Consider the following 27,931-nt stretch of genomic DNA (forward strand, 5'->3'; position numbering starts at 1 on the left):
CACGGCGCTGCCCGCCACGCGCATGCCCCGCACAGGGAAGCCTCGCGAGAAGAAGGAGGAGGCGGCGGTGGGTCCCTGTCGCCACCCGGAGGTGCCGCCCTTCTGTCCCCTCCGTATCCCTCCGTGCATCGCGGCCATGGCGGCACCGCCGGCCTCGCCCGGCCCCCGTGGCCGCTTCGAGCAGGAGCAGGACCGGGCCGTCCGCGCCCTGGTGCGCTGCGTGACCGGCCTGCCCGAGGAGGAGCTGGGCGGAGAGCGCTTCCAGGCGGCGCTCAATTTCGCCTGGTCCAACTTCAGGTCAGCGGGAGCACTGGAGGGTCCCTGTGCCTGCGGGGTGTCCGTGCGCCGTGTCTGGGGGAGCACCGGGGCGTTCGCGAGTGTCTGTCAAGCGGTCAGTGACTGATACTCCGTCACGTTCGAATCTCAGTCTTTTAGGGGTTTTCTCCTGCCCTGTAAAAAGTCGCCTTCCAGCGTTTTCACGTGGGCTTCCAAATTTTTGTTTGTTGGAGGGAGGTAAGCTATGGTTATACGTAGAGCAAGTAAAGAGGACTGCCAAATCGAGATAAAACTTCCAGCCAAGAATGGTGTGCTGCTTATGTGAGGCGTTATCAGTCTGCAGAAGAGAATGTGTTTAGTGTTTATTTGAGCTTGTCAGAAACGTGGTCTTTATTAACCTGTAATATATATTATCTCTTTCCCTTTAATTTCACTGCCTCCTTAAGTGTCTTTACTCAAGTTTTACACGCTGTCTTCAGTTATCACAGTTATTGTTTCAGTGTCTTCTGCCAACTTGAGTTGGACTCGATGATCCATGTGGGTCCCTTCCAACTCAGAATATTCTGCGAAATCTGTGAAACTTTTACATTATATATTTCTAATTACCCATACCGTTGCTAACTGCTGCCTCTTCGGAATCTTCTGTGCTTGTACAAGTTGATGCAGCAAATACCTAATCGGTGTAAAATCGATGCTGCTTTGCATTTTTCAAGCTGATGAAGCCCGTTTTTGGGGGAGCAGTAGCATAACTGCATTGCGTCTGCGAATCCTAACCACTAATAGGCTCAAATAAAACTGTTTTAATACGCAAATCTCACCTCTGTTTTGCTTACCCAGTTGCTTGTGTAGCTGTGTTCGTTTTTAGATTCAGGAATTGTTTCTTTGGTTTTGTTTTTTCTTTTTATGTTTGAAAACAATATATCAGGAAAACAGTGTGTGCAGAATGAACAACAAACTTTTGACAGAGAGTGTTGGGAAGAGGAGGGGTTTTTAATGCCAGAATTGTTGACCAAGAAATGATGTTGCTTGCAGCATCAGCCTGAGATTGTCTAGTATCATATTTCCAAACAGTGAGACCTTAAGTTGTAGCAGAAACTCTTTTTAGTTTCAAGTTTGTGAAACTTGTGGTTTGTACTGCTAAATCTGATGATGTGTCTGTGCTGTAGTTCTCAGAGCCATCTGTTTATTTCCATGCAGCATGCTAGTCCTCTTTTATTCACGATGTTCCCAACTTGCCTAAAAAAAATTGATAATTTTTTGTATGCGTCTGTTAGGGTCATTAATTAAAACTTTAAGTAATAAACTAAAGAATTTTCACTAGTAACTTCCCTGCAGCTTAATTTTTCTTTTCAGTGCAGATCCTTGGTTTGGGTTTTTTATTGTCTTTCTGATGTGAGGTTCTAAATCTTCCAGTTCTTATACTTACCACCCTTTTCCATTTGAATTAATTATTTCCTATTTAAGCTAATGTACTGTAAGAAATGACATAAGCTGTATTTTCTTAACCTAAATGCCAGCTACCTGATCAGTGATACGTTTTATCATGCTTTTATTCCAAATCCTAATACATACAGAGCTGAAATCAGACTAATGGGTCTCTAATTAACAAAGTATTTTTTTGTTTAATATTGGCCTATCTTCATCTTGCAGTGCTACTCGAGATCTGCCTACAGTTTCATTTTCTAGTTCATTACCTTGATGTTGTGATGACTTTATATTGTCTTTCCAGTTTCAGTTTGTTTAGTTTAACTTTTGCTCATGATTCCAATCCAGTAGTTTTCATTTCTGTTTGTGATCACAAGAAGTTTAGCCTTGTGTTTTGTATAGTTGTTGCTGGAAAAATTACATTGATGGCCCACGTATAGAGTGTGTTGACCTTGTGCTCACTACTGTCACATCTTACTTCCTGTTCTTTTTCTGTCTGTATCTGGAGAACTTATTCATAGCCTAATTTATTCTACAAAGTCCATCTTACCTTTCACGAGTTTTTATTTTGTCCCTGTACATATATACCTTTGTTGATATATCTGTTTTTATTTTTGATTAAGCTCTCTTTTCTCCTAGACACTCTCCTTTACTCTTTATAAAAAGGAGCTTCTTTTGGTTTTAGAGGCCTTTCCATGTGGGTGTTTGTTTTGCCTGTGCCTGTGATGCAAGTCCCAGATAATTTTGGTGCCTTTGACACCAGTGCCTTTGACAACACAGTTCTTGATCTCCTTGCTCCACTTGACTTAGGAGACAGCATACTTTAATTCCTTAGGTTGCTGATACAGTGGTAATTTTCCATTCACCTTAAAGTGCTGGTTAAATGTAACCTGCATTCAATTTTTCCGTCTTTCAGGTCAGTTGTAGTTAATCCTTCTTGAGCTAAGAGACACCAAGATTTATTTTTGTTAACACTTAATGCTGTTGCTGCATTAAATGTGCATTTTAAAACAGATAATGTTGTCTTCATGTATGTAAATCAGCTTTATTTTCTTCCTTACTTAAGCTTCCTTTTAAACATATTCTAATGCAGATTTCTTACACAGATTTCACCGTTTTCTTGATGTGAACAGTCATAAAGTAGAGAGGACAATAGAAGGGTGAGTTTTATGCCTGTATGCTAGTAATGCATTGGTTCTCCTTTTTTTTTTTTTAAGCATTTTTTATACTATTTTTATTATTAGAATACATGAGAAATTGATAATTCATTCTGACCTTGGAAAAGCTGCAAGCTGGAAAAGACTAACAGAAAAATTTCTGAACTTGCCACTCCCAAGTCTTGAAGAAACAAAGGTATGTGCGTTGCAATGGCCGTGTTCTTTTTTCCCATCCCTCTTGCAATTGTACTGACGATGGGGCTTCAGTTGTAACCTTGTGTTGGAAATTTCAGGTGACTTAGCAGTGGACTTTGCAGTTGCTGTTCAGGTCATGGATTTCCAGAATTGCAAATGCATTTATTGTCTTTTCGGGGTTTCAACACATGCAGTTTCGTGACTTAAAAGGACATGATCTCATTGCAGAGCAGATGTTTTAGGGTCAACATTGTGCAAATGTTGTAGCTGGAGTCTAGGTGAATCTAGATTCCTCTATGTTCTAAAACAACAAAGAACCGAGCAGTTCTTACTCTTTGCTCAATTTTTTTAACCTTAAGTAATGCATCTGGATGTTTTGGTTGTAGTGTTCCTAGTTGGAGTGCTCCTGTCCTGTAGCTTCCTTATTGAGACTATGTATGTGTTTAACCATCGATACACTTTCTGTCAAATCAGTTTAGGATATGGAATGGATGAATACAGCAAAAGTTGTCTCAGACATTTTCCAGTGTAGCAGTGTAATAATGAATTTGATCTTCAAAAACTGAAAGTTCCCACTGTTGGGAGATTTAAGCTTATGATTCAAGAGGTGGTGCTCCATACAGTAATATTCTTTAATAGAGCTGTGTGTTCTGATTTGCAGTCTGATTTTACTTCTCATTGAACTGATGATTACCTTTCCTTGCACTGTTTTAGGTTCCTTTTAATTTGTGGGGAAAACCCTGGAACCCTCAATAGCTTACACATATCTTCAGCTATTATAATGTACTCTCTAGATTTTTGAAAACGTACCTTAAGTTGTGTTTGTTTTGAGACTGGAATGCAATGAAATCCAAACAAACCAACCCAAACATGCAAGCAAGCACTTAATACTTGAATGTTGAAAGTATCTAAGATTTTACTTTTATTTTTCTTTTTAAAAATGCTACTGGATATGGCTGGAGGTAGATAATATCTCATATATGGGTAGTTAAATGGCATTTAGTTTTTAGCAGTGATGTAACTGGGAAGATTGAGTATTTTTCAGTTTCTCTGAGTGGTAAGTGAAACACCAGCTCACACGTGATTGTCACGAACACTTGTAAAGTCAGCAATGTTCAGTAGGAACATAGTATAATCCACATATAGTAGATGAGTATGATGCTGCTTTATCAGACATTTGAGTTATTTTTTCTAAAATGCGAGTGGATCTCATTCGAAAACAGTTTTGTAAGTGTGTTTATGTATGTGTCAGAGAATTTCCATGTGTCTAGATATGAAGTGGTTGGCTGAACAGCTCTGTAAAGGTAGAAATCAGGCCAGAGAAAGATCTTTCTATACTAAGAAATGGTTGTGCAGATTGTAAGCAGATTTTAGGGAATAGCGTAATACAAATCTTTGGACCTTAACAGTGTTGGCACAGTTTTCTAACCTGATTGAAGGTCTGTTTCACAACTGCATTAGTGCAATACTGGAGTTTAAGATTTGTCCTTAATAATTTGTATAGATTTTCAGATGTGAGAAGATAATGTGAACATAATATTAAAATGTAGTGATTTTAGCTAACTTCACTTTAGTCTCTGTTTTAAATAATTGGCCGTGTGAACAAGGGAATCTAAGACTTGGTTTCCTGCAGGCCCACTACCTTTGTCCTTCCAGCTCATCCACGTTAATGTAGCTGTCCATTATCCCTTGTCCTGTGGCTTTCACAGTACTTGCATCTTTTCCATGTTCTCTGATTGTCAGCTCAGTAAGAGGAAGCTTATGCTGTGGCTACTTTTGAGGTATTTGTATACTGATTGGCTAGTTAGTAGGTAGAAGAATTATGTGGCAGATGTTATTTTTGTAATTCAGGACTGGGGAATGGGAACTAATGGGTAGTATTCATGCAGATAATAGACTGAGTTTGTTCCTAAAATCTTTTAGTCCACTTACAGACTTGCCTTTTTTTTTTTTTTTACTATGTCTTAAAGACAGATACACATTATGCTATACTGTCTCTTCTATTGTGTTTGTCTGATTCTCCATCCAACACCACCTATGTGGAAAAACCAAGAGTCAAAGAAGTGGGTAAGTTTACAAGATGTTTATATTGCTAATGAGAGATACAATCTGTTAACGCAATCAGATAAGAAGGACATTTTTCCTCTCCATTTTATGATCTTCTTCACCTCACATTGCTTTATTGGTTGTCTTCTTTATAATTTATGCATTTAAAATAGCTTGCAAATCCTTCCTACCCCTGTTTATGTTACATCACCTGGTTAAGTTTTCCAGCCATCAAAGTACCTTGGGAACTCTCTTTGACTTGTACCACTATCACAAACGTTCTCCACCTGTTCAACAGTGCTTACATGCGCAAAGACAGACAGTGGATTTCTATCCCGAGTCTCTGTCTTGCACCTCAGTAAAGATCTGCTGAAACAGCTTTGGTGACGTAAATTCCTATGTTCCCCATATAATCAAGGAAAGGGAGATACATTCGAAGGTTTCCAGAGGGAGATCCCAGCTGCGTGCTTTCTAAAGAAGGGCTTTTTCACCCAGTGCCTGAAAATGAGGCTTGCGCTTAAGTTTGAGTGGATACCATCCCCCATTTGTTTACAGTGTTGTATCACAGACTGAAAGAATATTTCAGACTAACCTAAAGAAAATCTTGCATCTTAAGATTCCTTTTTGAATGATCTCTGCACATTCCCTCGGCGGTGTTTTGAATGCACTTTCAGCCCATTCCAGGAATGTGAATATGAAGAGGTTATCTCAAACAACACTAATTACAGTTGAGTAAGCTTCATGTTTAAGATATAATATGTTGTAAGTGTGATTGTTACTTTTGAAGTATTGCACATCACATCATGGATATGTGGTGTCTTTTTTGGAGAGTAAGACAGTCCTTGATTTATGTTGTTTACAGTCCAGGATCCATGTGCATATATAAATTGTACATTTAGAATGTTTCCACTGAGCTAAATGGGACTAGTCACAATAAGTGATGTGTTGCATTCTTGCATGTTTTTCCAAGATTGAAGTGTTGGGTACTGTAACATTATACAGATAAATGTGCCAATGGCACATGGTGTTGCATATTTGGAGTGTTTAAGCAAAAAAATTGAGAATTAATAAGGGATATACATAGTGGATGCATCACAGTACATGTTGTGTTGGAAGTGCATAACCTTGTTAAAGGAACTGTGGTGTAACCTTAAGTGGAAGGGAATGCCTTCTATTTTAGGATGAGGGTATCAAGGTAATTTTAACTTTGGAAGTGTTTTTAGAGGAAAAGAAATTCAGAGTTTTGAGGTATTTACTATTTTTATATTTATACTTCTCATAGAAAAGGAAGAAGAATTTGATTGGGGAAAGTATCTGATGGAAGGAGAAGAAATTTACTTTGGTCCTGGTGTAGATACACCCGTAAGTAATTTCTTAAGGTAAAAAACCCAAACTGTATAAACTCGTTTGAAGTATGTTAGAGACCTGGTTGAGTTGTCCTAGTTTGTATGCTCTGCATGTCGATTCCTGTAGGATTCCCCAATACATGGCTTAATACCATGAAATACACACAGACCCAAGCAGAAGAACAGTAATAAAAACACTTTTCTTTTTCACAATGTTTTGACTTAATCCTGCAATTAAACTGGCTGCTTCTTCTGACCCTTGCTTCCACCTCATCAGAAATTTCTGCAGTTCTGTGATCTTTTCCAGTTCTCTCATTTGTCTGGTTATTCATGTTATGCATAACTTAAATCAGTCTCTGTTAGATGGTTATGTTAGTGTCTTTTATAGTGGAAGAAAGAAGAGAATAGTTTGTGTTTGACTTGAATAGAAACTGGATATAGATCTGTCTGCCATATTGTCTGAAGTGTACTGGGATTTGTTGTACTTAATAGGATTGGTCTGGAGAAAGCGAAGAGGAAGAAGACACTCAGCCCTTGAGCAGGGAGGACTCGGGTATTCAAGTAGACAGGACACCTTTAGAAGACCAAGATCCAAATAAGAAAACAGTACCTAATGTTTCCTGGAAAGGTTAGAATAAGCTATAATTCTTCTGATACAGTCATACATACTGAAATTTAGCAAGCTAATGCAGCTTATTTATTATTCGTTAATGAGGTATTGTGTTTTCGATTTATAATTGTACTATAGGGTGCACCTTACTGTTCACTCCTGATGGGGTTTTATTACAGTAAAGAAGCAATATGAAAGGTTTGATCTGATTTTTGTTATTGCTAAAGGAGAAGAAGTCTGTTTCTGTGGAAATATATGTGGATATTCCAATATAGAAGTGAAAACTTATATAGTAAACATAGCATGTAGTTGTATAATAAAGTGTATAAAATTGTATAATGTACGTTTTTATTTTTAAGTATGAGAATGCGGAAACAAAATTTGGTTGAGAACAGAAATAGTTGACTCAGTTCTGAGTATTAAATGTTTCTGAAAAAATAGTTTTGTGTAATTAAAACACTAGTGGCTTTCTCTTGAGTAGCTTCAGGGAGTATTAAATGTAGCTGTGTATTTTTTTATAGAATGTTGTAGGATATAGGTTACCTTTTATATGACAACTGCACAATATATAAGCAGTAGCTATCTAACTGGGATTAGGTAAAGTTCCCTTAACAATCACATTTAAGAAAATAATTTTAGGTAGTGTACTAAATGCCTAGTGAGTAGGAACATAGTGATGAAGATGATGATATTTGGCGGTTTACTTTTTAAATCAGCTTGTTTTTGTATATAGCACTTGAGAATTGCCTGAGACAGAAGCACGTTTTCTGAAAAAAAAAATGGAAACCATATAAATTTCTAAGCTTATAGAATCATAGTATATCCTGAGCTGGAAGGGACCTACAAGAATCATCAAAGTCCAACTCCTGGCCCTTCACATGACAGCCCCTGGAATCACACCATGTGCCTGAGAGCATTGTCCAAACACTTCTTGAACTCTGTTAGGCCTGGTGCTTTGGCCACTTATCTTGGGAACCTGTTCCAGTGACCAACCACCCTCTGGGTGAAGAACCTTTTCCTAATATCCAGCCTAAACCTCCCCTGACACAATTTCAGGCCATTCCCTTGTGTTCTGTCACTGGTCACCACAGAGAAGAGATCAGTGCCTGCCCCTCTTCTTCCCCTCATGAGGAAGTTGTAGACTGCAGTGAGGTCTCCCCTCAGTCTCCTCCTCTCCAGGCTGAACAGACCAACTTCTCATATGGCTTCCCCTCCAGAGCCTTCACCATCTTTGTAGCACTGCTTTGGACCCTCTCTAATAGCTTAATATCTTTCTTATATTGTGGTGATCAAAACTACACACAGTACCCAAGGTGAGGCCACACCAGCACACAGTAGAGCTTATTTTTTAGGACTTCTGCAATATTTAGGAGATGTGGCATTTCTTTGTAAATTAATTTCTGCATGATGGTGTCATATATATGAGTGCAGTAAAGTGTAAATAGTTGTACGTGGTAATTCATTTGAAAAGATCTGCAGCTGAGCAGATAGGCTTCTTAGTAACTTTTTCCTGTGTTTTATAAGCGTTTCCTGTGTAAATAAAAACATTGCTGACCATCACATGTTTTCACAGTCGGTGAACCTGATGTCCGCAGCTGGCTGGAGCAGCATGTAGTTCCTCAGTACTGGACAGGAAGAGCTCCTCGTTTTTCACATAGTTTGCACTTGCATTCCAATCTGGCTGCAGTCTGGTAAGAAAAATAGTATCATTTACATGTTGCTTACTGGCATACAGTGCTAAATATTGACTTTATTAAGCATCTTTACTTGGAATCATAATGATAGTATAGCTGTTACAATTCACTTAAAAACAGAATTAAAGGGGTACAAATGGATAAGATCAACAAGTGAGCTGTTTATTGAATAAATGAACTTTATTAATAAATTCCTATGCTTTTATTTAATTTTTAATAAGTTTCTTGTGTCAGCTTTCAAAGAAGTAAATCACACCATTGAATTTTGTTTGGCTTGACCCTTACGAAGGTCTTGAGGAACTAATATTGGTGGGTTGTAAGTGGTTCTGGAAGTGAGGAGTTCCCTAAAGTTTTTGTTTGTTTGTTTTTGCTGTCTCCTTTACAAAGTTAGTCTTAAACACAGATTTTGTGTGGGGAAGGAATATGAAGCAGTAGATTGCCATGATCTGCCATGGTCTTGGAAAGAAAATGAGAATTAAAAAAAATGAAAAAAAGCCTTGTTCTTTCCTGTCCCAAATTCTGACATATCTGACATATTTAGTACTGTAGTAATAAAGTTCATTAGGTTTGTCTTTGGTTTCCTTAATTTAATCAATTTCTTAATCAAGGAGCTGTTTTAGTGTAAGTTGATTATCTAGCCAGTTATAACCCAAATTTACAATGAATATTAGAAAATCAGTAACACAAATAAAGCAGCACTGCAGATGTATGTTATATATGTGTGATATATAACCAGTATTACTTAACTTGGACTTTTAAATTTTGAGCACATTTACATAACCTTTGCCACTGATGATATTAATGAGTAAAAATACTAAAAATGTAAGTAATTGTTCTATACTTTGCTAAAATATGAAAAGTACTGTGGAAAGTTTGCAAAGAATTGTGTAAGACAGGATCATAAGAGAAAGTTCTTAGGTGGCTATGAAAGTTTCCGTTTCTTAAGTAAACTTTTGGGCTAAAGTGTGAATTTCCTTATATGGATTAGGGCAGTTGATATTTTACTTTCTAGCTTAGTATTTTTCCCAGAAGGTGATGATAGTTTTTCACAGCGTTGAATGAAAAATAATTGAATAATCAAGGATCAAGAATTAAAAAAAACCCAACAACCAAACCCCAAAACCCAGTGAAAATCCAGTACTTCAGCTATTTGCTACTTAATTGCTTGTCTTGCTGTGTAAGACTAGATGATATTTGAATGTTTTCCATAGTATCTTGCTTAACAATATGAAAACAAACTGTGCTTTTGTTTATATGTTTAAAATGTCCCCATGAACATCGAATCTGCTCAGATACGAGTAGAACAAAACTGAGCATTAGGATTATTTCTGCATTCTTATTTTCAGGTGATTCAGCTTGTATTTCAGCCATTACATTTTTTTCATTTCCTTTTTTTCTAAGGGATCACCACTTGTACACCAGTGATCCTTTGTATGTGCCAGAAGAGAGAATCCTAGTCACAGAAACTCAGGTTATACGTGAAACTCTTTGGTAAGAGCAACATCACAAAGCTTGTGCTTTAACTTTTAGTATTTCTCTCAAGGAAATGAGAGATCTGTCTTTGAAGACATGTTTGAAGAATTATTACTGAGCTTTTAATTTGCACTGTTTCTGAAAAGAGAGATGCTGCATATGTGTGTTAACCGTTCACGTTTGAGGCACTGGAACAGGTTGCCCAGAGAAGTTGTGGATGCCCCATCCCTGAAAGCGTTTAAGGCCAGGTTGGATGGAGCTCTGAGCAACCTGGTCTAGTGAAAGGTATCCCTGTCCATGACAGGAAGGTTGGAATGAGGTGATCTTTAAGGTCCCTTCCATTTTGTGATTCACAAAGAAGGAAGTAGTATACTGCCTCTTGTTTGCATCAATTCTTTAGTTCTACATTGTTAAAAAGAACCAATTTGTTCTTATCCTGCCCCTATGGATTTTTAATACAGTGTCCAATTTTAGAAAGTAGGTAGAGTCATCCTATAGCTGGGAATTATCTCAACTGGAAAGAAACTGTAAGAAATGTTTGCTTGGTGCCTGTATTTAAGTGTTGTTGTTCTAGCAACAACTAACATTACCAATACCATCCTACTTGATCTGTGGTCTCCTGTTACTCGAAGAAAATAAACTTACAGGCAAGCGAGAGCTACTTCTTTTATTAATTATATAATTATAAGTTCATTAAGGGGGAAAATTACTACTCTTTTCATTTCTTTTCAAGGCTACTTTCAGGAGTGAAAAAGCTTTATATATTTCAGCTGAATGATGGAAAAGTGACTGTTCGGAATGATATTATTGTAACTCATTTAACCCACGTAAGTTGTTTCTGAATCTCAGCTGAATATATCTGTCATTAGAAAGATGTAATTTGGGGGAATACGCAATTGAACTACTTGTGGAAAAATCACATTTCTACAACTGTGTTTTTTCTAAAGTAAGGACATCTGGCTTAATAAAACCGGATGGGCTGTTCCTGTATCTGAGAATGTGATGAAGCAATAGCGATTGCAGAATTTTATAATATTTTAATTCATAAAGATAATATTGTAATTCAGTTTTTAGGCTTTATAAAATACAGTTCTTATTAAATGATTCTAAAAAGTATGTTTTTTTTTAGAATTGCCTGAGATCTGTATTGGAGCAGATAGCAGCATATGGTCAAGTTGTGTTTAGACTACAGAAGTTTATTGATGAAGTGATGGGACACAGCCCAGAAAGCATAATCCATGGAACAGTTTCGACTCCAAAGAAGACTACTGAAGCCCCATTCAGAACCTACCAAGCTTTTATGTGGGCTTTGTATAAATATTTTATTAGCTTTAAAGAAGAACTTACTGAAATTGAAAAGTGCATAATCAACAAAGGTACAGTGTGAGGGAAGTTTTACAAGAGGGGGACACACAATTTAATAACACTGACGAAATTTGCTTTTCTGTTGGATGTTCCTTTTATACATCTTGTTTTGTTGGGTTTTTTTCCAGATAAAACAGTCACACTTTCAATAGTAATAGATAAGCTGTCTCCCAGACTGGCACAGCTGAAAGTACTTCACAAGGTTTTCAGCACAGGAGTAGCGGAAGTACCACCTGACACCAGAAATGTTGTACGAGCATCTCATCTGCTTAATACTCTCTACAAATCTATTCTTGAATATGACAGTGTTGGAGAGGCATCTGAGCAAACGGTAGGAGAAATAATTCCTTCCTTGATAGAACAAAAAGCTAGAAGATTTAGTAATTAATGCATTATTGTTTTCTGACGTGAGTCCACTCAACCTGGACAAAACTGGATTTACGAGAAGATCAGCAGCGGTGTTTTTTAGGACTGAGGGGAGGAACTGTGGGGAATCAGAGGCCAGGAAACTGTTTTGAAAGAGGGAACCTTGGAATAGGTTTCCCTCCTATTTCTACAGCTGCATAATTCAGTTACTGCTCAAATGTGGGGGTTTGGATTTTTACATTAACTTGCTGATTATACTACTGGAAATATAGTCCATGTCATTATGTCTTTTTATTTTCCTGTTTTCTATGTTATGGAACCACAGAATGTTTTATGGCTACCCCTTACTGTTTGAGAGATGTTAGAGTGAAAAGTGCTGTTTGGGTGTAACTGTGATTACAAAAGTAACAAGGGGAAGCATGAACAATACAGGCTTCCATTGAAACTACTAAAGCTGTAGTTGTTAGTTTAACATTCTATCTTTAAAATCCTTAAGAGTAGTTATGTATATCTTATAAACTGTGATTGCACAACTAAGAGGTTAGGCTTTGCCCATACTGCTTTCAATGCTTAGTATAAAAACATTCAACCATTTTTATCTTTTTTCTTTGAATTCAGGTATCCCTTTTGTTCTCTCTCTGGGTTGAAACTGTGAGGCCGTACTTACAGACAGTGGATGAGTGGATAGTCCATGGTAATTTATTTGATCCTGCAAAGGAATTTATTATTCAGAGGTAGGGATGCTGATACTAAACACACATAATATTTAACATCCTTTTATGTGCTCTTTTTGGGGGTTTATAATTTTGTTTTCAGTGCTACCAACAGGGCTGATCTCAACTTTTATTTATATGTGTGTGTCATTTTAGTTATCTAATTTAGGTTGTTTCCCATCTGACTTGAAAGACAAAAACTGAGTAACTGATGTAAGCAACACAAAAAACCAAAGTGAACTACAAATTGGGTTTCACCTACTCTAGAATTTTTCAGCTTTCCCAGTAGTATTTGCTTCAGTGTTGTATTTTAAATAAATCTGCAAGTCAATCACTCATCATTTTGACATTAAGGATGAATGCCACTGTGAATAGTTAACTTCCTGGACAAATTTAATTATCATTACTCTATTTGCCTTGTTTTGGGGGTTTATTTGGTTGTGCAGCTGTTTTCTGTCCTCTGACCTGATTGTTTATCCTGCCAAAGCAATCATCCATTTCAGAGTGTCTAGATAGTTTGTGATATAAATGTGCTAATTTTATATAGTTCTAAAGTGCTTCATGACTGTTTTAAGAGAAAGGCAAAGCATAGAACAAAGATTCTATTTATCTCCTAGTAATGAAGTTTCATCTTTTGAAGAGGGAAATACTCAACAGCTTTTTATTGCTTTGCAGAAACAAAAATGTTCCAGTTAATCACAGAGATTTCTGGTATGCTACCTACACATTATATAGTGTGTCAGAAAAGACTGAGAATGAAGAGAAGATGAGTGATAATGCCAGTGCCAGTTCTGGCAGTGATCAGGCCCCTTCAAGCAGACAGCACACTATGGTCTCTTTTCTGAAACCTGTGCTAAAGCAAATTATCATGGCTGGAAAATCCATGCAGCTGTTGAAGAATCTTCAATGCAAAGATGGCTCTCCACAGCAGGCTGCATCAAGAGGTGAGCCGTCAGTTTATACCGTATCGTGCCTTAGGGTATCTAACAGTATGGGTGTATTTTTGGTAATAATGTCAGTATCGTGGTTGGTAACTTGAGGTCTTACGGAAAACATTCTTCCAATGCAAGCAAGTGAAAAGAGCAAAGTAAATAAAGCTAAGTGTTCCATTTTCTTTTTATTTCTGTAGTTTTTTCTTAAACTTCTTTTCATGTGCTTGCAAAGCAATTTTTTTTTTGTTATGAGACAAAACCAGCTTTTATGTTCTAATAGTAAAGGTTTTTTTTAATAAATAATTGTTCTCTATTGCTAAGTGATTCAGTAATTCTGAGGTAGCATGTGGAATTTTTTTTTTTTTAAAGCTTACTCATAAGTAGATGAAAGATATTTGGATATCTAGGATATTTATCCTGCGTGATTGTAAAGCATTATACAACATTTTAACCAGTGTTGGAACTTTTTTTGGCCTTTTTTTTTTTTTAAGGAAACAATTTTTTTCATTTTACTGTTCCTTGATGTTTAAAAGTAGAGATATTTAAATTATTTTAGAGACTCACTCTGTTTATTTCCCCCTTTGATGTGGGAGTATCATCTGTTCTAGTGAATAGTGAAGGGTTGTTTCAGGTGATAAAAATTAACTGCCTTTTCCAACTGAAGTAGGAAGTTGTTTAACAGTCTCAGAAATATTTCATATTTCAGATACCCATTCTGCAATCCATTTGAACATATGCCTGACCTTAGGCATTGAACTACTCCTGTCATTTCAAATATGTATTTGGGGGTTGGGTTTTTTTCTGAATAGTGGCCTAAATTTACTATTTTAAAAGTTAGCTAGTGAATGTTGGACTATGGAGTTCTTCTTTTAGTTCAGATGATGTTTTCTCTTTGAAGAAAATCTTACTGTGGAATGTGTTGCCCGATTCAGATGCTGAACGAAAGAGTTTATACACGCTGTTCTTGGAATCGGTGCAGTCTCGCCTGCGGCACGGGGAAGAGTCTGTTCCTGATACTATTACAGAACAGCAGGCCACAAAGCAGAGCCTGATAAAGATGCAGTCTATAGCGGAAAGGCACTTGGAACTGGATGATGTCCATGACCCACTGCTGGCTATTAATTTTGCCAGGTAAATGAATGAGCTTCCTGCTGCATATTTGAGAGCAATGTTCTGCCTGGCGACTTTTGGTAGACCACATTTTCATTGCTGCTGCTCCTGGAAACAAGCAAGTGCAGAACAAAGAGGAGCATCAACAATCAGTGACAGAGGCTAAATAGGCACTCCCCTTGTGCTTGGTTAAATGTGCTATTCGCAATTGGTAGCATAGAAAATTGGAGTAGTCTCTATCATAACAGGCTTTTAGCAAATAAGTGGTTTAATAGGGAATAATAGGGAATGCCACTGTAAAATCTGAACTTTTAAATTAGTTTGATTGGAATTTGCACACAACGTCCTTGATTTGCACCATGGATATTCTTAGCAGAATGCAGCTTCAGTTGTGCTGTGTTTAAATCATTTAACTGTAAAAACTTACCAAAATTCATGTTAATTGCATAGCAATTCTTCATTCTTTGTAATGAAGGAGGTCCTGTAGAGGTTATAAATGTCTTGGAAATTAGCAGGAAAGGCAAACTCTGAAAATCTCATTTATTTTGTGATTACGAATAAGAAAATTGCTTTTTATTTTTTTCCTAAATGCTAATTGTCAATAGCACCTAGGGAGTCTTTCTGCTGTGCCTTTTGCAACCGGACGTGCCTGTCTCGTATTGGCTTTTTTAGCCACCAGCGCGCTTGTGACAAACATGGGTGGAGCCCTCCTCAAATCTTCGTTCGCGAAGCCCAGCCATGAAAAATGGAATTGTCAATATACATGTTTTCATCTCAGTCCTAGGAGGAACGTGTTGTAAAGAAATCATAATTAATAGTAGATAAGACTTTATTATTTCCCTTGTTCATTGAGACTATTCTCTTTGTCAAAACTGCTACATTAATTCCGTGTCTGACTCATCCAGTCTATCAAGGTAATAGCTGTTCTGAGCCAGACTTCCTCTAACAGTGGGTTCAGCTGGCAAGTAGCTTTTTACAAAATATTATAAAAATTTGATCCTTTCTGTGCAAAAACAATTAAACTTACCAAATGTAGACTACAGATACTCGTCTTCCCATCACATAATATTACAGATAATATACAGGGACACCATAATTAAGATGCCTCAAACCAGTTCTCCATCTGTGGGGTGGTTTGGGGGTTTTTTTTGTTTGTTGTTTTGTGGTTGTTGGTCAAATTTTTAGTTTGTTTCTTTAATTTTATTTTTCTTTCCTGGGAAAGAAAACTGCTGCATATGCACAGTAGAGTTTTAAAAGTTCCTATGACAATGGGTTTGCTTATTAAGCTGTACAGTGTTTGAACTTGATGTTTTTCAGAATTATGCCTTAAGCAATTGTGATTATAGAATGCTGCTTTTTGATATTCTTGTATCTGGTGATACACAAACAGTATGATGGATGACTAAATAGGCTTGATATGTACTCCTGTTATGAATCAGCTTTTACTACTCCTGCACCATGTATTTCAGAGCAGAGGATCCAATATTGATAAAAAGTACAGCATTGTTTTATGTATTGTATCAGTAACGAGCCTTCTTCCCTAAGCAGTTTGTTTTATTTTGAAGACTCTATTTGGAACAGAGTGACTTTCATGAGAAGTTCACTGGTGAGGATGTCTCTGTGGATAGATCCTCAGAATCTGTGACCTGCCAGACTTTTGAACTGACATTGAGGTCTTGCCTTTATCCACACATAGACAAGCAATACTTGGAATGCTGTGGGAATCTGATGCAAACTTTAAAGAAGGATTATAGGTAAGAAAATAGATTTGTTTTTCCTTACCTTTTTTTTATTACCAGTGGTATGCCATCACTAAAAGAAGCAATTTTATCTTGTGTTTCTATTTCAATTTGATAACCAACAATAAAATCATTAGGGAGAAAAGGGGGATCTAACATGAAAGACTCTTGGGTAAAAACTTGGTCTAGATTAAATCAACAGCAAAGCTATCATTTATCTTCAGTAGATGTTGAGTGGAGAAATTGTTTCAAACAGTTCTTCTTAATAATGTTGTCATTTGAAGTTCATTTTAGGGAGAGGGAAAGATTTCCAAACTATGCTGTTTCTGACAATTACCTAGCTGGTGAGATAGCTGAATATCATGAGCACTCCTGTTGAAGTTAGTGGGGCTGTTTAGGCTTACAGGGAAAAACGCATTCGTTATTTGGTTTTATTTGAATGCATGTGAAAGCTCTCTGAGGGTTAAACAAAGGATTCACTGTGGACCTTGTTACATTTGTGTCCAGTACTGAGTTCTTGTAGTGAAGAGTTTTGTGTTTTGGGTTCACTTGTATGAGGAAACTGAGGAAATGTTATATGTTTGTTCCTGTTTAGGCTTGTAGAATATTTGCAAGCAATGAGAAACTTTTTCTTACTTGAAGCTGGAGATACCATGTATGACTTCTATACATCTATTTTTGACAAAATTAGAGAAAAGGAAACTTGGCAGAATGTTGCTTTCTTAAATGTTCAACTACAAGAAGCAGTTGGACAACGCTATCCAGAGGACAGTGCAAGGTAAAATGCAAAACATGCTTTAGTTACGTTTCTTTCACACTTACCTCTATTAATGTACTTAACTTGCATAGCACAATACTAATTATTGTGTACTCATTAAAATAATCTGTTTTAATTGAAGTTTTGAGCTGTTGTCATCTTTTCTACCCAAGTCCTCCAGATTAAATCAGACAGTTGGTATTTAGTAATAAGAAATAAAACCTAATAAAACCAATTACGAATTTAAAACAGATTCTTATCAATGACAACACTTGTTTCCTTGCATAGGTTGTCTATATCATTTGAAAGTGTTGATACAGCAAAGAAGAAACTCCCTGTCCACACCTTAGATGGTCTGACATTGAGTTATAAGGTAATGAGTTAATATGGCTGTGGTTCTTATTCTAGAACAGATTTGAAATGTTGTATTAAAATTACTTATACTTTCTGTCTGATTATCCTCTCTTCTTCTTAGGTTCCTTGGCCTGTGGATATAGTTATAAGTTTAGAGTGCCAAAAAATTTACAATCAAGTTTTTCTGCTCTTACTGCAAATAAAGTGGGCCAAGTATAGTCTAGATGTTTTACGATTTGATGGTAAGATACTTCTTCAATGAGAGATGCTCTATAAATAAACTTGGTTTGTATTCTGAGGACATAAAGAGTGTTCTGCTTTCTGCAGTAAGTAGTATAAACTAGTTAGAATTTTGATTAATTCTATAAAATATTAATCTGTGTTAGCATTGCAAATTAGATATTTTAAGCTGGGTATGTTTTTCACTTCTTTTCAGCCTCAGGGATAACACTATTCAAGCATTCCCTTGGTCTCTTTGATTCAAGTCTAGTTAGTTATATTGGAAACTTGTTACTTCATTCTTCAGACCTTGCAGTTGAAAGGTCTGTTTACCAAACCCAATGTTTTGCTTTGTGTATAGTCCAAGTTTTTATGTGTAATACCTTGCAGACAAGTTAAGAAAACAAGATGAAAAAAATACTCTATTTGAGATTGAAACAGTAAGCTGTTTGGGGATTATAGAAAGAGATTTCTTAGTATTTCCTTCACCAGGTTAATGTGTATACTCTTCCTGTCCCATGTAAAGTGGATATGGACTTTGTGTCTTAGAAAAACAAATTAGAAAGTTGGTGGGTTCATCTGTGATTTGACCATCACTTAAGTAATTATCTTCTCAAAAGCATGTGGCTTTCTTCTGTTTAAACTTCATGGGTGTGACTGCTTGAGTCTTTTCCCAAAAAGAGCAATACTCTTGCCTTTTTTTTAGAACTAATCTCTGCTGCAGAAAACCCACAGGTTAAGGAAGGAACTTCACTAGAACAAGGAACGCGTCCTCTGTTTGGACCACAAACAGAAAGCGTAAAACAACAAATACATCGCATGTTCCTCTTAAGAGTGAAACTTATGCATTTTGTTAACAGCCTGCACAACTACATCATGACAAGGGTTTGTCTTATATCACGCTTTCATTTATATTAAGAACTTGTAACTGGAGATGCAGTATTAATTTTTCTTTAAAATATATTTTTAAAAGTGCAAAATCTAAGTATAATATCCTTCCTGCAAAATGATTTTGAGCTTGACATGTTTTAGTTTTAACTTGGCCATTTTAATTCAGTAATTCTGAAAATGCTTTAGGAGTTCTACATGCACACGATTGATCTTTGGATGTTACTAGTTCTTTTTGACTCTTTGTCCCAGTGGTAGATGACTGAAGCATAGTCGTGTAAAAAGAGGTTTGAGTAAGCTGTTCCTCTCTTAAGAACTGTTTATGCTGATAAAAGTGTTACTGCAGATATTTTAGTTAAATGGATCCTTCTCAAAAATCTCTAGCACACATTGTATACTTGACTTCTTGAATTTAAAGGCAATGCCTATAGATTTATATCTGCTCTACTATTGCCTTTTTTTGCCTTTAGTAAAATTAATATGATCCAGTTCCACTTCTCCAAGGATAGTCTGTATGTCCTTGTGTAGTGGCAGTATTCGTATTTATATGAGGAATGTTGTTGTGTAGTGAGAAGAGCTCGAAATGTTTGCTATTGATAGTAATTTGGAGGCTGATCCTAAAATTTGAGAGGGAAGAGCAAATAAATCATGCAGTTTCAGACTCTTAAAAATATATTGGAAGAGAGTCATAATCACATGTGTGCAACAATGAATTTAATAATGGTCATCTTTTTAAGATTCTTCACAGTACAGGCTTGGAGTTTCAACATCAGGTAGAAGAAGCCAAAGATTTAGATCAATTGATAAAGATTCATTACAGATACCTATCTACAATTCATGATCGCTGCTTACTGAGAGAAAAGGTGGGTAAAAACTTAGAAAATTTGATATGTTGAGTTTAGCAGTACAAGAAAGTAGTTCAGTAGTAATTATTCTGTCTATTTTGCAGTTCATACATCCTAAGCAATGTATAGGTACTTTTGAGGAAGTGGTAACTTTTCTAGAGTTAACACAGAGACTGAGTTTCCCGTGCTGGTCTCACTTCAATTCTGTCAAGGAGAGAAGATAAAATTAAATCCTTTATATTGGATATTACATGGCTCGTTTGTTTCTCAGAGATAGGAAGTTTTGAACAAGCTGAGACATGGCAATGTAAGGAGGATTATACTTAGTGGTATGGCAGGAAATGGAGGTACATGGATATAGCATTGAAACCTTTTATCCCTCATACTGTCTGTGCATAGTCCACATCGAAGTAGTCAGCTGCAAAATGAATTGGAGAACAAATGCAAAACACATCGTAAATTTGGAAGAATCACATTGTACTTAGGAGATTGTTTTTACAGATCAGATTAAATGGCCTGTGATACCTTTGCATTGCAGCATAATAATGCATATTATTATGCTGAACAATGAATTTCTGACTTACTCCTTGTCTTTTAATTGTTGTTTTAGGTGAGCTTTGTGAAAGAAGCTATAATGAAGGTGTTAAACTTAGTACTGATGTTTGCAGACCGTTGGCAGGCCGGTTTGGGGGCTTGGAAGTAAGTACACATGCCTACAATTCTACATGGTCATATTTTTGAGTATGATTTTGAATTATTTTAAGTATGATTTTGTGCCCAGAACTGCACACAGCACTCCAGGTGAGGCCACACCAATGCTGAATACAATGGGATAATCACCTCCTTTGACTGTCCGGCTGTGTCAGACACTCAGAAGTTGATGTATGGTCCTGAAGCCAGCTGGTGTGGACCGGCTCACTTCGTGTTTTTCAGGACTAATTCTCTTTGGCACAGATGCTACCTAGAATTTGGATCCCACTCCTGTGGCATTAGGAAGTTGCTATTTTTGGAGTGCTTTTCTCATTCAGTGTGTCAGAACTAATTTGTGAATGCTGTTAATAAAGACTGAAACTCAGGGCATGTGATTACGTGCTCTTGGATGTCACAGGAGAAAGTCATAGCTGGTGTAGTGTCATCTGTATCATCTTGGGAGAGGGGAAAAAGGAAAGGAGTGACTATTGTGAACTATGTCTTCTCCCTTGACTGGTGAGTGCTAGCTGACAGAGTCCAAAGTGGAATTCAAGAGATGGCTGATAGTAAAGCAGTGTGGCTGTCCCTGTTTTACTGGCAGTGTAGGTTTACCCCAGGTTGCTCTGAAGCAGTAGGGAGCAGGAAAGGCTGTCTTGATATACAAACATATGTAGTAATAAAAATTGTCAGTTGGAACCATAGAGTTCCTCCAAATCACTGCAGAGATTTCTGAGACAATGAGGAAATTATTAGTGCCATAGTGATAGTGCTCAGATGCTCCTGTGAGAATTTTCTCTGTTTTTTAGGAGTATCATACTCAGGCATAACTGAAATATTCTAAGTTCAAGCCAGAATTCTATATAAAGAGTACTTTTGTCATTTACTGTGAAATTTTGGTCATATTTTGAAGGTAATGTAGTGACTGGTCTGTTAAGCATTCCTACATAACTGTTTTGTAGGATGGAATCCATAGAGAAGATGGAATCTGATTTTAAAAACTGTCACATGTTTCTTGTAACTGTTCTCAACAAAGCTGTCTGTCGAGGCTCTTTTCCTCACTGTAAGTACATGAAGCTTTTTACATACCTGCACTTACACAAGTTTGCTAAGAATGTGTTTATATTTTAATCTGTATTAATGTTTGTCAGTACATCTTATATGTAATTTTGTCAGTTATTCACAGAGGGACATGAAGACTTACTTCTTACTAAGATAAAGTCATTTTTTTTTAGAGTATTTGTGCCAAGCTTTTTCATGACAGCTTTCTTCAGTTTATCTGCCTTCTTGATGAGAGGAAGCTGATGTAGCCAAGCAAGTGACAAGCAGTTTTCTAAACTAATGAAACTAAGTTCTGGGGTCATAGAAGAGCATTCTTTTTGTTCTTATTGAATGACAGCTTTGATATATCTTGAGCAGATAAGATTTTAGTATTATGGTGCCTCAGCTGCAACTGCACTGAGCTGTTGGCTCTGCCTATCTGTTGGAAGTTACTTCCTTGGTAGTAGAAACAGCAGAAAATGGTATGTCTGTGTTTCTACTTACAACCTGATATTAGCTTAAATTGTTAATCAGTGCCAGTTTGAGTTAGGGGGGGACTGCTCAATGAGGTTTGTTGGTATGTATATGTATTTTCTAACCACATCTACAGATAGTGTAGGAGACATGACTTAGTGGTGGACTTGGTAGTGTTAGGTTAGTGGTCGAACTTGATGATTTTAAAGGTCTTTTCCAACCAAAATGAGTCTATGATTCTAAAACAGGTAATATCTGACATTGCTGCTGCTCAGGCTACAAGAACTATCTGTGAGATCAGCTTGCTGTATATAACTCCCCACAACCTTTATTTTTCTTTTGTGTACAACAGTATTTCAAACAAAGGAGCTAATTTCTTTCTGGTTCTTACTACATGAAATAACTAATGGATAACTGATGGTGAATGTGGTGAAATATCATCTAAACTGTCAGAGACTAATAAAATGTCTTACCATCTTAAGTCCTGAAGTATTACAATTTAAAAAACAAACCAGTATCTTCCTTTTGAATGACTGAATTGAATATTGCAATAAGTATTTGCAGGCTGCTGCAAATGCAAATATTAACTACTTTTTTCTTGTTTGTTTCACAGTGGAATCTTTAGCTTTGTCACTGATGGCTGGCATGGAACAAAGTTAATACCCAAGTTTGTTGAATTAATGAAGAACTGAAAGCACCATTTATGTTGAAATTCCCATGTGTAAAAAACTGTAAGCATTTTGCACTCCAGTGTAAAATGTGTATAGCTAAATGATGCTAATGGTTTGGAGCTGTGTAACATATTTTAAAATGTAAATAATGTACAGGTAAGTGTATTGGTGGTGGCAGTGTTTGTATATGCTTCAACATCAAAAAAGATGTATAGTGTAAAATGCATTCTGTGTAAACAATCTTACTTGAAAATACATTAAATATATTTCATGCTGAAAAAAGGATTTATTTTTTCTTTAATTATGAGTAATTTATAATTTACTTTTTCCATTATTTTTTCAGGTGTGAATAGGTCACAGAGTAGTGTGGAGTGGTGTGACTCAAATCTTAGTGTTCAGAAAGTTGGTCGAGTTAATTATTGGCTTTTTTAAAAAGGCTAAGAAGCATGCATCTTATTTGCTTAGTGGTTTATTAAGAACTCTCTAAGAAAACTGTTCCAATAAGCTGATGTAAAAAATACAAGATTCATTTATCGAAATGGATTATAGTAGAACATAAAATACCAGAATTTTTTACATTAAAATTTCAAATGCTTACTAATTTGAGTGGTAACTCTTGTCAGTTTAAGTAGGATCAAGATTACACTGTGTAATATACTAATTTTAACTGTTGGATTGTCAAGATGTTTCAGAGGTGGTCAGATATGATTTGACCTTTATCCTCCTTCTAAGCCTTTTGCAAACAAACTTTACATCTAAAAGCTAATCTCTTGTAAAGTAGTAGATTGTGATACAGAATGGTACATTTCTAGACAAGTAAATGTGGAACTTGTTCTGCACAAGACAACTTGCCCTGTCTCCTCTCCATTAAAGTTTCGTTTAAATTCTCGCATCGGTACACCTGCATTAAAAAAGATAAAATCAATCATAGCTATTTACCTATTGATTTATTTGAATAAATAGAAGATTTAATAATAAGAATTTCACTGCTGTGTGTGTTTCTGCTGAAATCCAGTCAGTAACTTAAGGTTTGAGGGCTGTGTCTGCAAGGTAAATGAAGTATGTTACTACCAACTGTGAGACTGTGTGGCTCATTATAAAACTATATTTTCAGCTCTAAGGTAATAATTACTTTATATGAAAGTGAATATTTAGGTTCTTGTTTGAACAGGAGAGCTCAGAAGGATCTTCCAAGTTATAGCCATGAAATGTTTTCAGGAAAAGAAATTAATTATTTGAAAAAGTATAACACTGAAAAACCTTCTGCTGCCCTGTAACATGTTCTTTTTTGTTTGAGTGAGTGGAGGTTTTGCTTTAGAGAATGTTATGTTTGTATTGTCCTTCACTACCACAAGACACTTTTCCAAGTGAATTTGTTTTGTGGTAGGTGGACACCTATTAAAAGTAATTTGTACTTCCAGTTTGCCCTGGCTGGTTCTCATTTGAGATTCCATATTACTTATTGCTAGCAGAGACAGTATGTCCTTTATTAACTGTTTCTTGCTCACTGAGAGCACAATTGAATAGCATGCTAACAGTTTTAAAAGGCATACTTTTACTTGGAAGTTCAGCACTTCCATGCACTAGTTCATTACGTTTCGAGTATATGTATGTCTTGGATTCTCTGCTCGTAAACAGTCTAACATGGTGGCTTTATTTCTCCTTTCTATACAGTTGTTACCTTCAGTGAAATTCCTGCTTTTCATAGCCTTACCTTGGATAATATTGGCTAGATATGGGAGAAAAAAAATCCTTCAATCCTTCATGTTGTTGAAATAGTAATTCCTAGTAAATCCTTTTTCAGATTTTACTTATTTTATGTGAAAGACCCTGTGCAAGTGAAAGATTTTGCTGTTTCACCCAATTTCCTGCTTGGGAATTAACCTCGCATTCTGCAGAGAGACTTCTATGCACTTTGTAGACAAGTGATGTCTGCATGCCATTTATTCAGGCAACTTCCAATATTTGCACATCTGTCATCAAAAAAGCACAATGGAAAATCTGGCTCTGGCAATGCTTACTGATTCTAGTCAGGGACATCTTCCACATTTAACATTTGGGTGTCAGTAGTACTTGACCAACAAATCCCCTTGAATGAGTCCGTCTAATGGCATTCCTTTTTCTTTAGAACCATAGAAAAACGAGTCCTGTTTTTTAGTGTGCATGTCCTGTGATGCCACCAGGACCTTTTCATCAGTCCCCTGGCAGTAGTTAAAATGGCTGTTTACCTGTTTGGAAAAACATAAGGGGTTTCTGTGAGATTGGGGGTATTTTAGCTATTTATTTACTCAGATTTCCTTGTAGCATTTTCTGCTTTCTTTACAGAACAGTTTTGTTACTTGTATTCTGACCTGAATCCATTCTTTCTGGACATTTTTTTACCTTGTTTTCAAATTCCTGTTTTCATCAGTTATTTCTGAATTTATTTGAATCTTATCTTTTGGACACTTTTCCTCTTTGTTGGAGGAGACATAGCATTTGAGTATGCTTTACTTGCACATCTGGAATTTCAAGTAATCAACTTCAGAGATGTTAGGAAAGGTTTAATCTATTGCATATGTGTATAGATTTAAAGGAGTTCTGTCATCATCCATTGTTTTGTAAATTGTCAAGTCTAGCTAAAGGAAAACATATATAACACCAGGCAAAGCAGGGAACTTTCTAAGCTTCTAAGGAGGTATAAAATTCTTTGGAAAAGAACACACTACATTATTGGATGCTGTCACAGTTTCATCTGTTCTTCATTTCCACCTTTATTTGTTCTCTTTAACTTTTGGATGCCGTCTTATCAAAGTTGCAGCATAGAAGCCCTTATCTATCGGACTTGCTACTTTTCTTCCTTCTCCTTTTTTTTCCTGTGGGCTTCTGTAATCTCTAGCTCATGTTTTAGCAGATTTAGTAAATTCTCCTATGCTTTCTTTGCTGTTTAGTTTTAATAACCCCTAATTAACTACTAGGTCCTTGAGGACCTTTGCTTATGTCAAGCTCTTGATATCAAAAAAATTAGCAACCAGTTGTTGATTGCATGGTTTCTGTGGTAGCACAGATTAAAGATAGCAACTCTAAATTGCAGGCTGATTAAAAATATAAGAAAATCCCTCTGATGTGCTTTTTAATCGTACTAACTATAAAGATTTGCAAATCTTTCAGCTTTCCTCCTGTACTCCTTTGCACACTTAAAGAAAAACCTTTCCTCATTGCTTCAGATGGTATTTACTGGACGGTGTAGTGGCTTATTGCTGCACTGTGCCTTTATTGCCAGAAAGGCTGCACGGGGTCACAGGTTACCTGAGTTAGAGGGGCAAGGCTGGGATGAAGAGTGAGGAGGCTGAATTGCCTAACATACATGCCCTTATTCCTGTACTGATGTCCTACATGAGGAAAATGAATGTTATTTACAAAAGAATCAAGAAATGATGGAATGCATGTTAATGTCTGTCTGGGAGTTGGTGGGTGGACTCTGGTGTGGTTTGGCAGCACAGTGTGCAGCAGGCTTGGAAAGCAGAGTGGGGGACATGGGCCCATTTGTACACATAAAGAGTTAAATCCCACAGACTTAGCAACAGAACTCTTGTGTAGTGTTTCGGGGAGCTGCAAAGCAGAACTAGGAAACCCTGCTTGCTCAGATCCACTTCAGATGGTGTCATTCAGCACTAGGAAGGAAACTGGAGCCAGAGAGCTGCGCACTGCACATGTCATCATGTGCTAATTAGTATTTATGAATATGCAGCACGCCTGCTGTTGTCAGCTGTGCTCCTGGCAGCACATGTGCTCTCAGGGATCTGGCTTTTCCTGGAGTTAAAGGTAGGTAGGGGTGACCAGATCACTGCTTTTGTGTAAGGCCTGGCGAAGTGGAGGGCTCCTGGTAGGAGTTCTGTGTTTAGGTAGCTGGCCAAGCTTCCTGCTGTGGGCAGGTTCTCACTTTCTGAGCTGGCTGCTCATTGAGACCTCTTTGCTGCTTTATACTTGGTCTCTTCCGCTTAAGCTCTCACAAGTGCTGTGCCCTTTGCATAGGTGCCTATTTCCTGAGAAAAAATGGGTTTGCTATATGTAACATGGAAGGATGTGATGTTTTTGTAGCCTTGCTATACTTTAAACCTTTTTGCCATGTATAATGTGAAGTCCGTGCTGCCGCCTTGTGTGAAAAATCTTGTCCAGTTCTTTACAGCATGGACAGGTGGTTGCCAGAGGTTGGATTTAATTTTTAAACTGGCTTATAGATAATTACCTATTTTCTTTCCCTGTAGTTTTGCATGGTGTCCTATTCTTGGGGTCATTGTGACCATTACCTGTCATGATTTTGTAAATAAATATCTTTCTGTGTGTCAGGTCATGACAGTTTCCTGTGTTATCTTACCTCCTTTCTGAGGATGAAAAATCTGTGAACTCAGCAGGTAAAAAAAAATAAATTAATATCTAGATGTGCTGTTAAATATCAAAATATCTGCAAACCCAGAGAGTAACATAGTTATAGAAGACACCCAGTGGCAGAAACACAAGATTCCTGTTGAAGCCCTTGGGCTGCTGTGGAATGAAACTCTTCGGTGTATTCCTGTGGGCTCCTGGAAAAGATTTATTTTCATTGCCTTTGGGTAAATACTTAAGAGCCGAAAGAAGGAAATTAAAAATAAAGTAAAAATAGCTGGAATTCAGGAATTCAGCATCTGACTGTGGCTGGCATAGTGCCTTGAACAAAGGCTTTATCTAGTCTTCAGCTTGTAACTACTGTATTATCTGATACTCATGTGATTAGATGTAGGGTACATAATTGCCAGGAGCATGATACATTAGTGTTACAGATCTTGGTAAAGATTGTTGACAGGCATGGGTTAAAATCAGGTTAAAATAAATTCCACCCAAGAAAGGGCAGCTTGAGATCCTAAGTCTAGCCATTGACCTCATAAAAACCACACCTAACTTCCAGTGGGTAGGATATCAGTTAATGGCTTGACTGGGAATATGTAGATATTATATCTTTAGCTAGACCTAGAAGGCCTGTGTTCAGTATAGCAAGGATAATTGAGATGGTTGAATGCAGTAGAGGAGAAGCAGGTCATGGAGACTTGCTCAGTGTCCTTCTGAACATGAGCCAGCAGTGTGCCCAGGTGGCCAAGAAGGCCAATGGCAGCCTGGCCTGGATCAGGAACAGTGTGGCCAGCAGGACCAGGGAAGTGATTCTTCCTCTGTATTCAGCGCTGGTGAGGCCACACCTGGAGTACTGTGTCTAGTTCTGGGCCCCTCAGTTCAGGAAGGATATTGAGGTGCTGGAGCAGGTCCGGAAAAGAGCAATGAGGCTGGTGAAGGGACTTGAGCACAAGTCCTGTGAGGAGAGGCTGAGGGAGCTGGGGTTGTTCAGCCTGGAGAAGAGGAGGCTCAGGGGAGACCTCATCACTCTACGACTCCCTCAAAGGAGCTTGTAGCCAGGTGGGGGTTGGTCTCTTCTCTCAGGCAGCTATCAGGAAGACAAGAGGACATGGTCTTAAGCTCTGCCAGGGGAGGTTTAGGTTAGATATTAGGAAGAAATTCTTTACAGAGGGGGTAATCAGGC

At 37.2% G+C, this 27,931-nt stretch overlaps 1 protein-coding gene across 3 annotated transcripts; it reads left to right on the top strand.

Moving 5' to 3' along the window:
* Positions 1-23,803, top strand: TUBGCP5 (tubulin gamma complex component 5). Of its 3 annotated transcripts, XM_064646195.1 has the most exons (25): positions 1-297; positions 2,808-2,861; positions 2,946-3,054; positions 5,024-5,120; positions 5,716-5,826; positions 6,382-6,461; positions 6,938-7,073; positions 8,629-8,746; positions 10,151-10,240; positions 10,956-11,049; positions 11,352-11,598; positions 11,716-11,918; positions 12,572-12,687; positions 13,342-13,610; positions 14,531-14,729; positions 16,274-16,462; positions 17,043-17,225; positions 17,493-17,577; positions 17,680-17,800; positions 18,484-18,662; positions 19,403-19,528; positions 20,121-20,209; positions 21,160-21,260; positions 22,326-22,379; positions 22,727-23,803. In XM_064646195.1, exons 1-24 carry the CDS (start codon positions 23-25, stop codon positions 22,370-22,372), a joined length of 3,318 nt encoding a protein of 1,105 aa, XP_064502265.1. In that variant the 5' UTR covers positions 1-22; the 3' UTR covers positions 22,373-22,379; positions 22,727-23,803. The 3 variants fall into 3 exon arrangements, with proteins under 3 accessions (XP_064502265.1, XP_064502264.1, XP_064502266.1); XM_064646194.1 differs by lacking the exon at positions 22,727-23,803 and having other exon boundaries at positions 4-297; positions 22,326-22,665; XM_064646196.1 differs by lacking the exons at positions 5,716-5,826; positions 22,727-23,803 and having other exon boundaries at positions 5-297; positions 22,326-22,665.
* Positions 23,804-27,931: the final 4,128 nt, after the last annotated feature.

The sequence above is a fragment of the Pseudopipra pipra genome, chromosome 2, assembly GCF_036250125.1.
Source record: "Pseudopipra pipra isolate bDixPip1 chromosome 2, bDixPip1.hap1, whole genome shotgun sequence".
Lineage (NCBI taxonomy): Eukaryota > Metazoa > Chordata > Aves > Passeriformes > Pipridae > Pseudopipra > Pseudopipra pipra.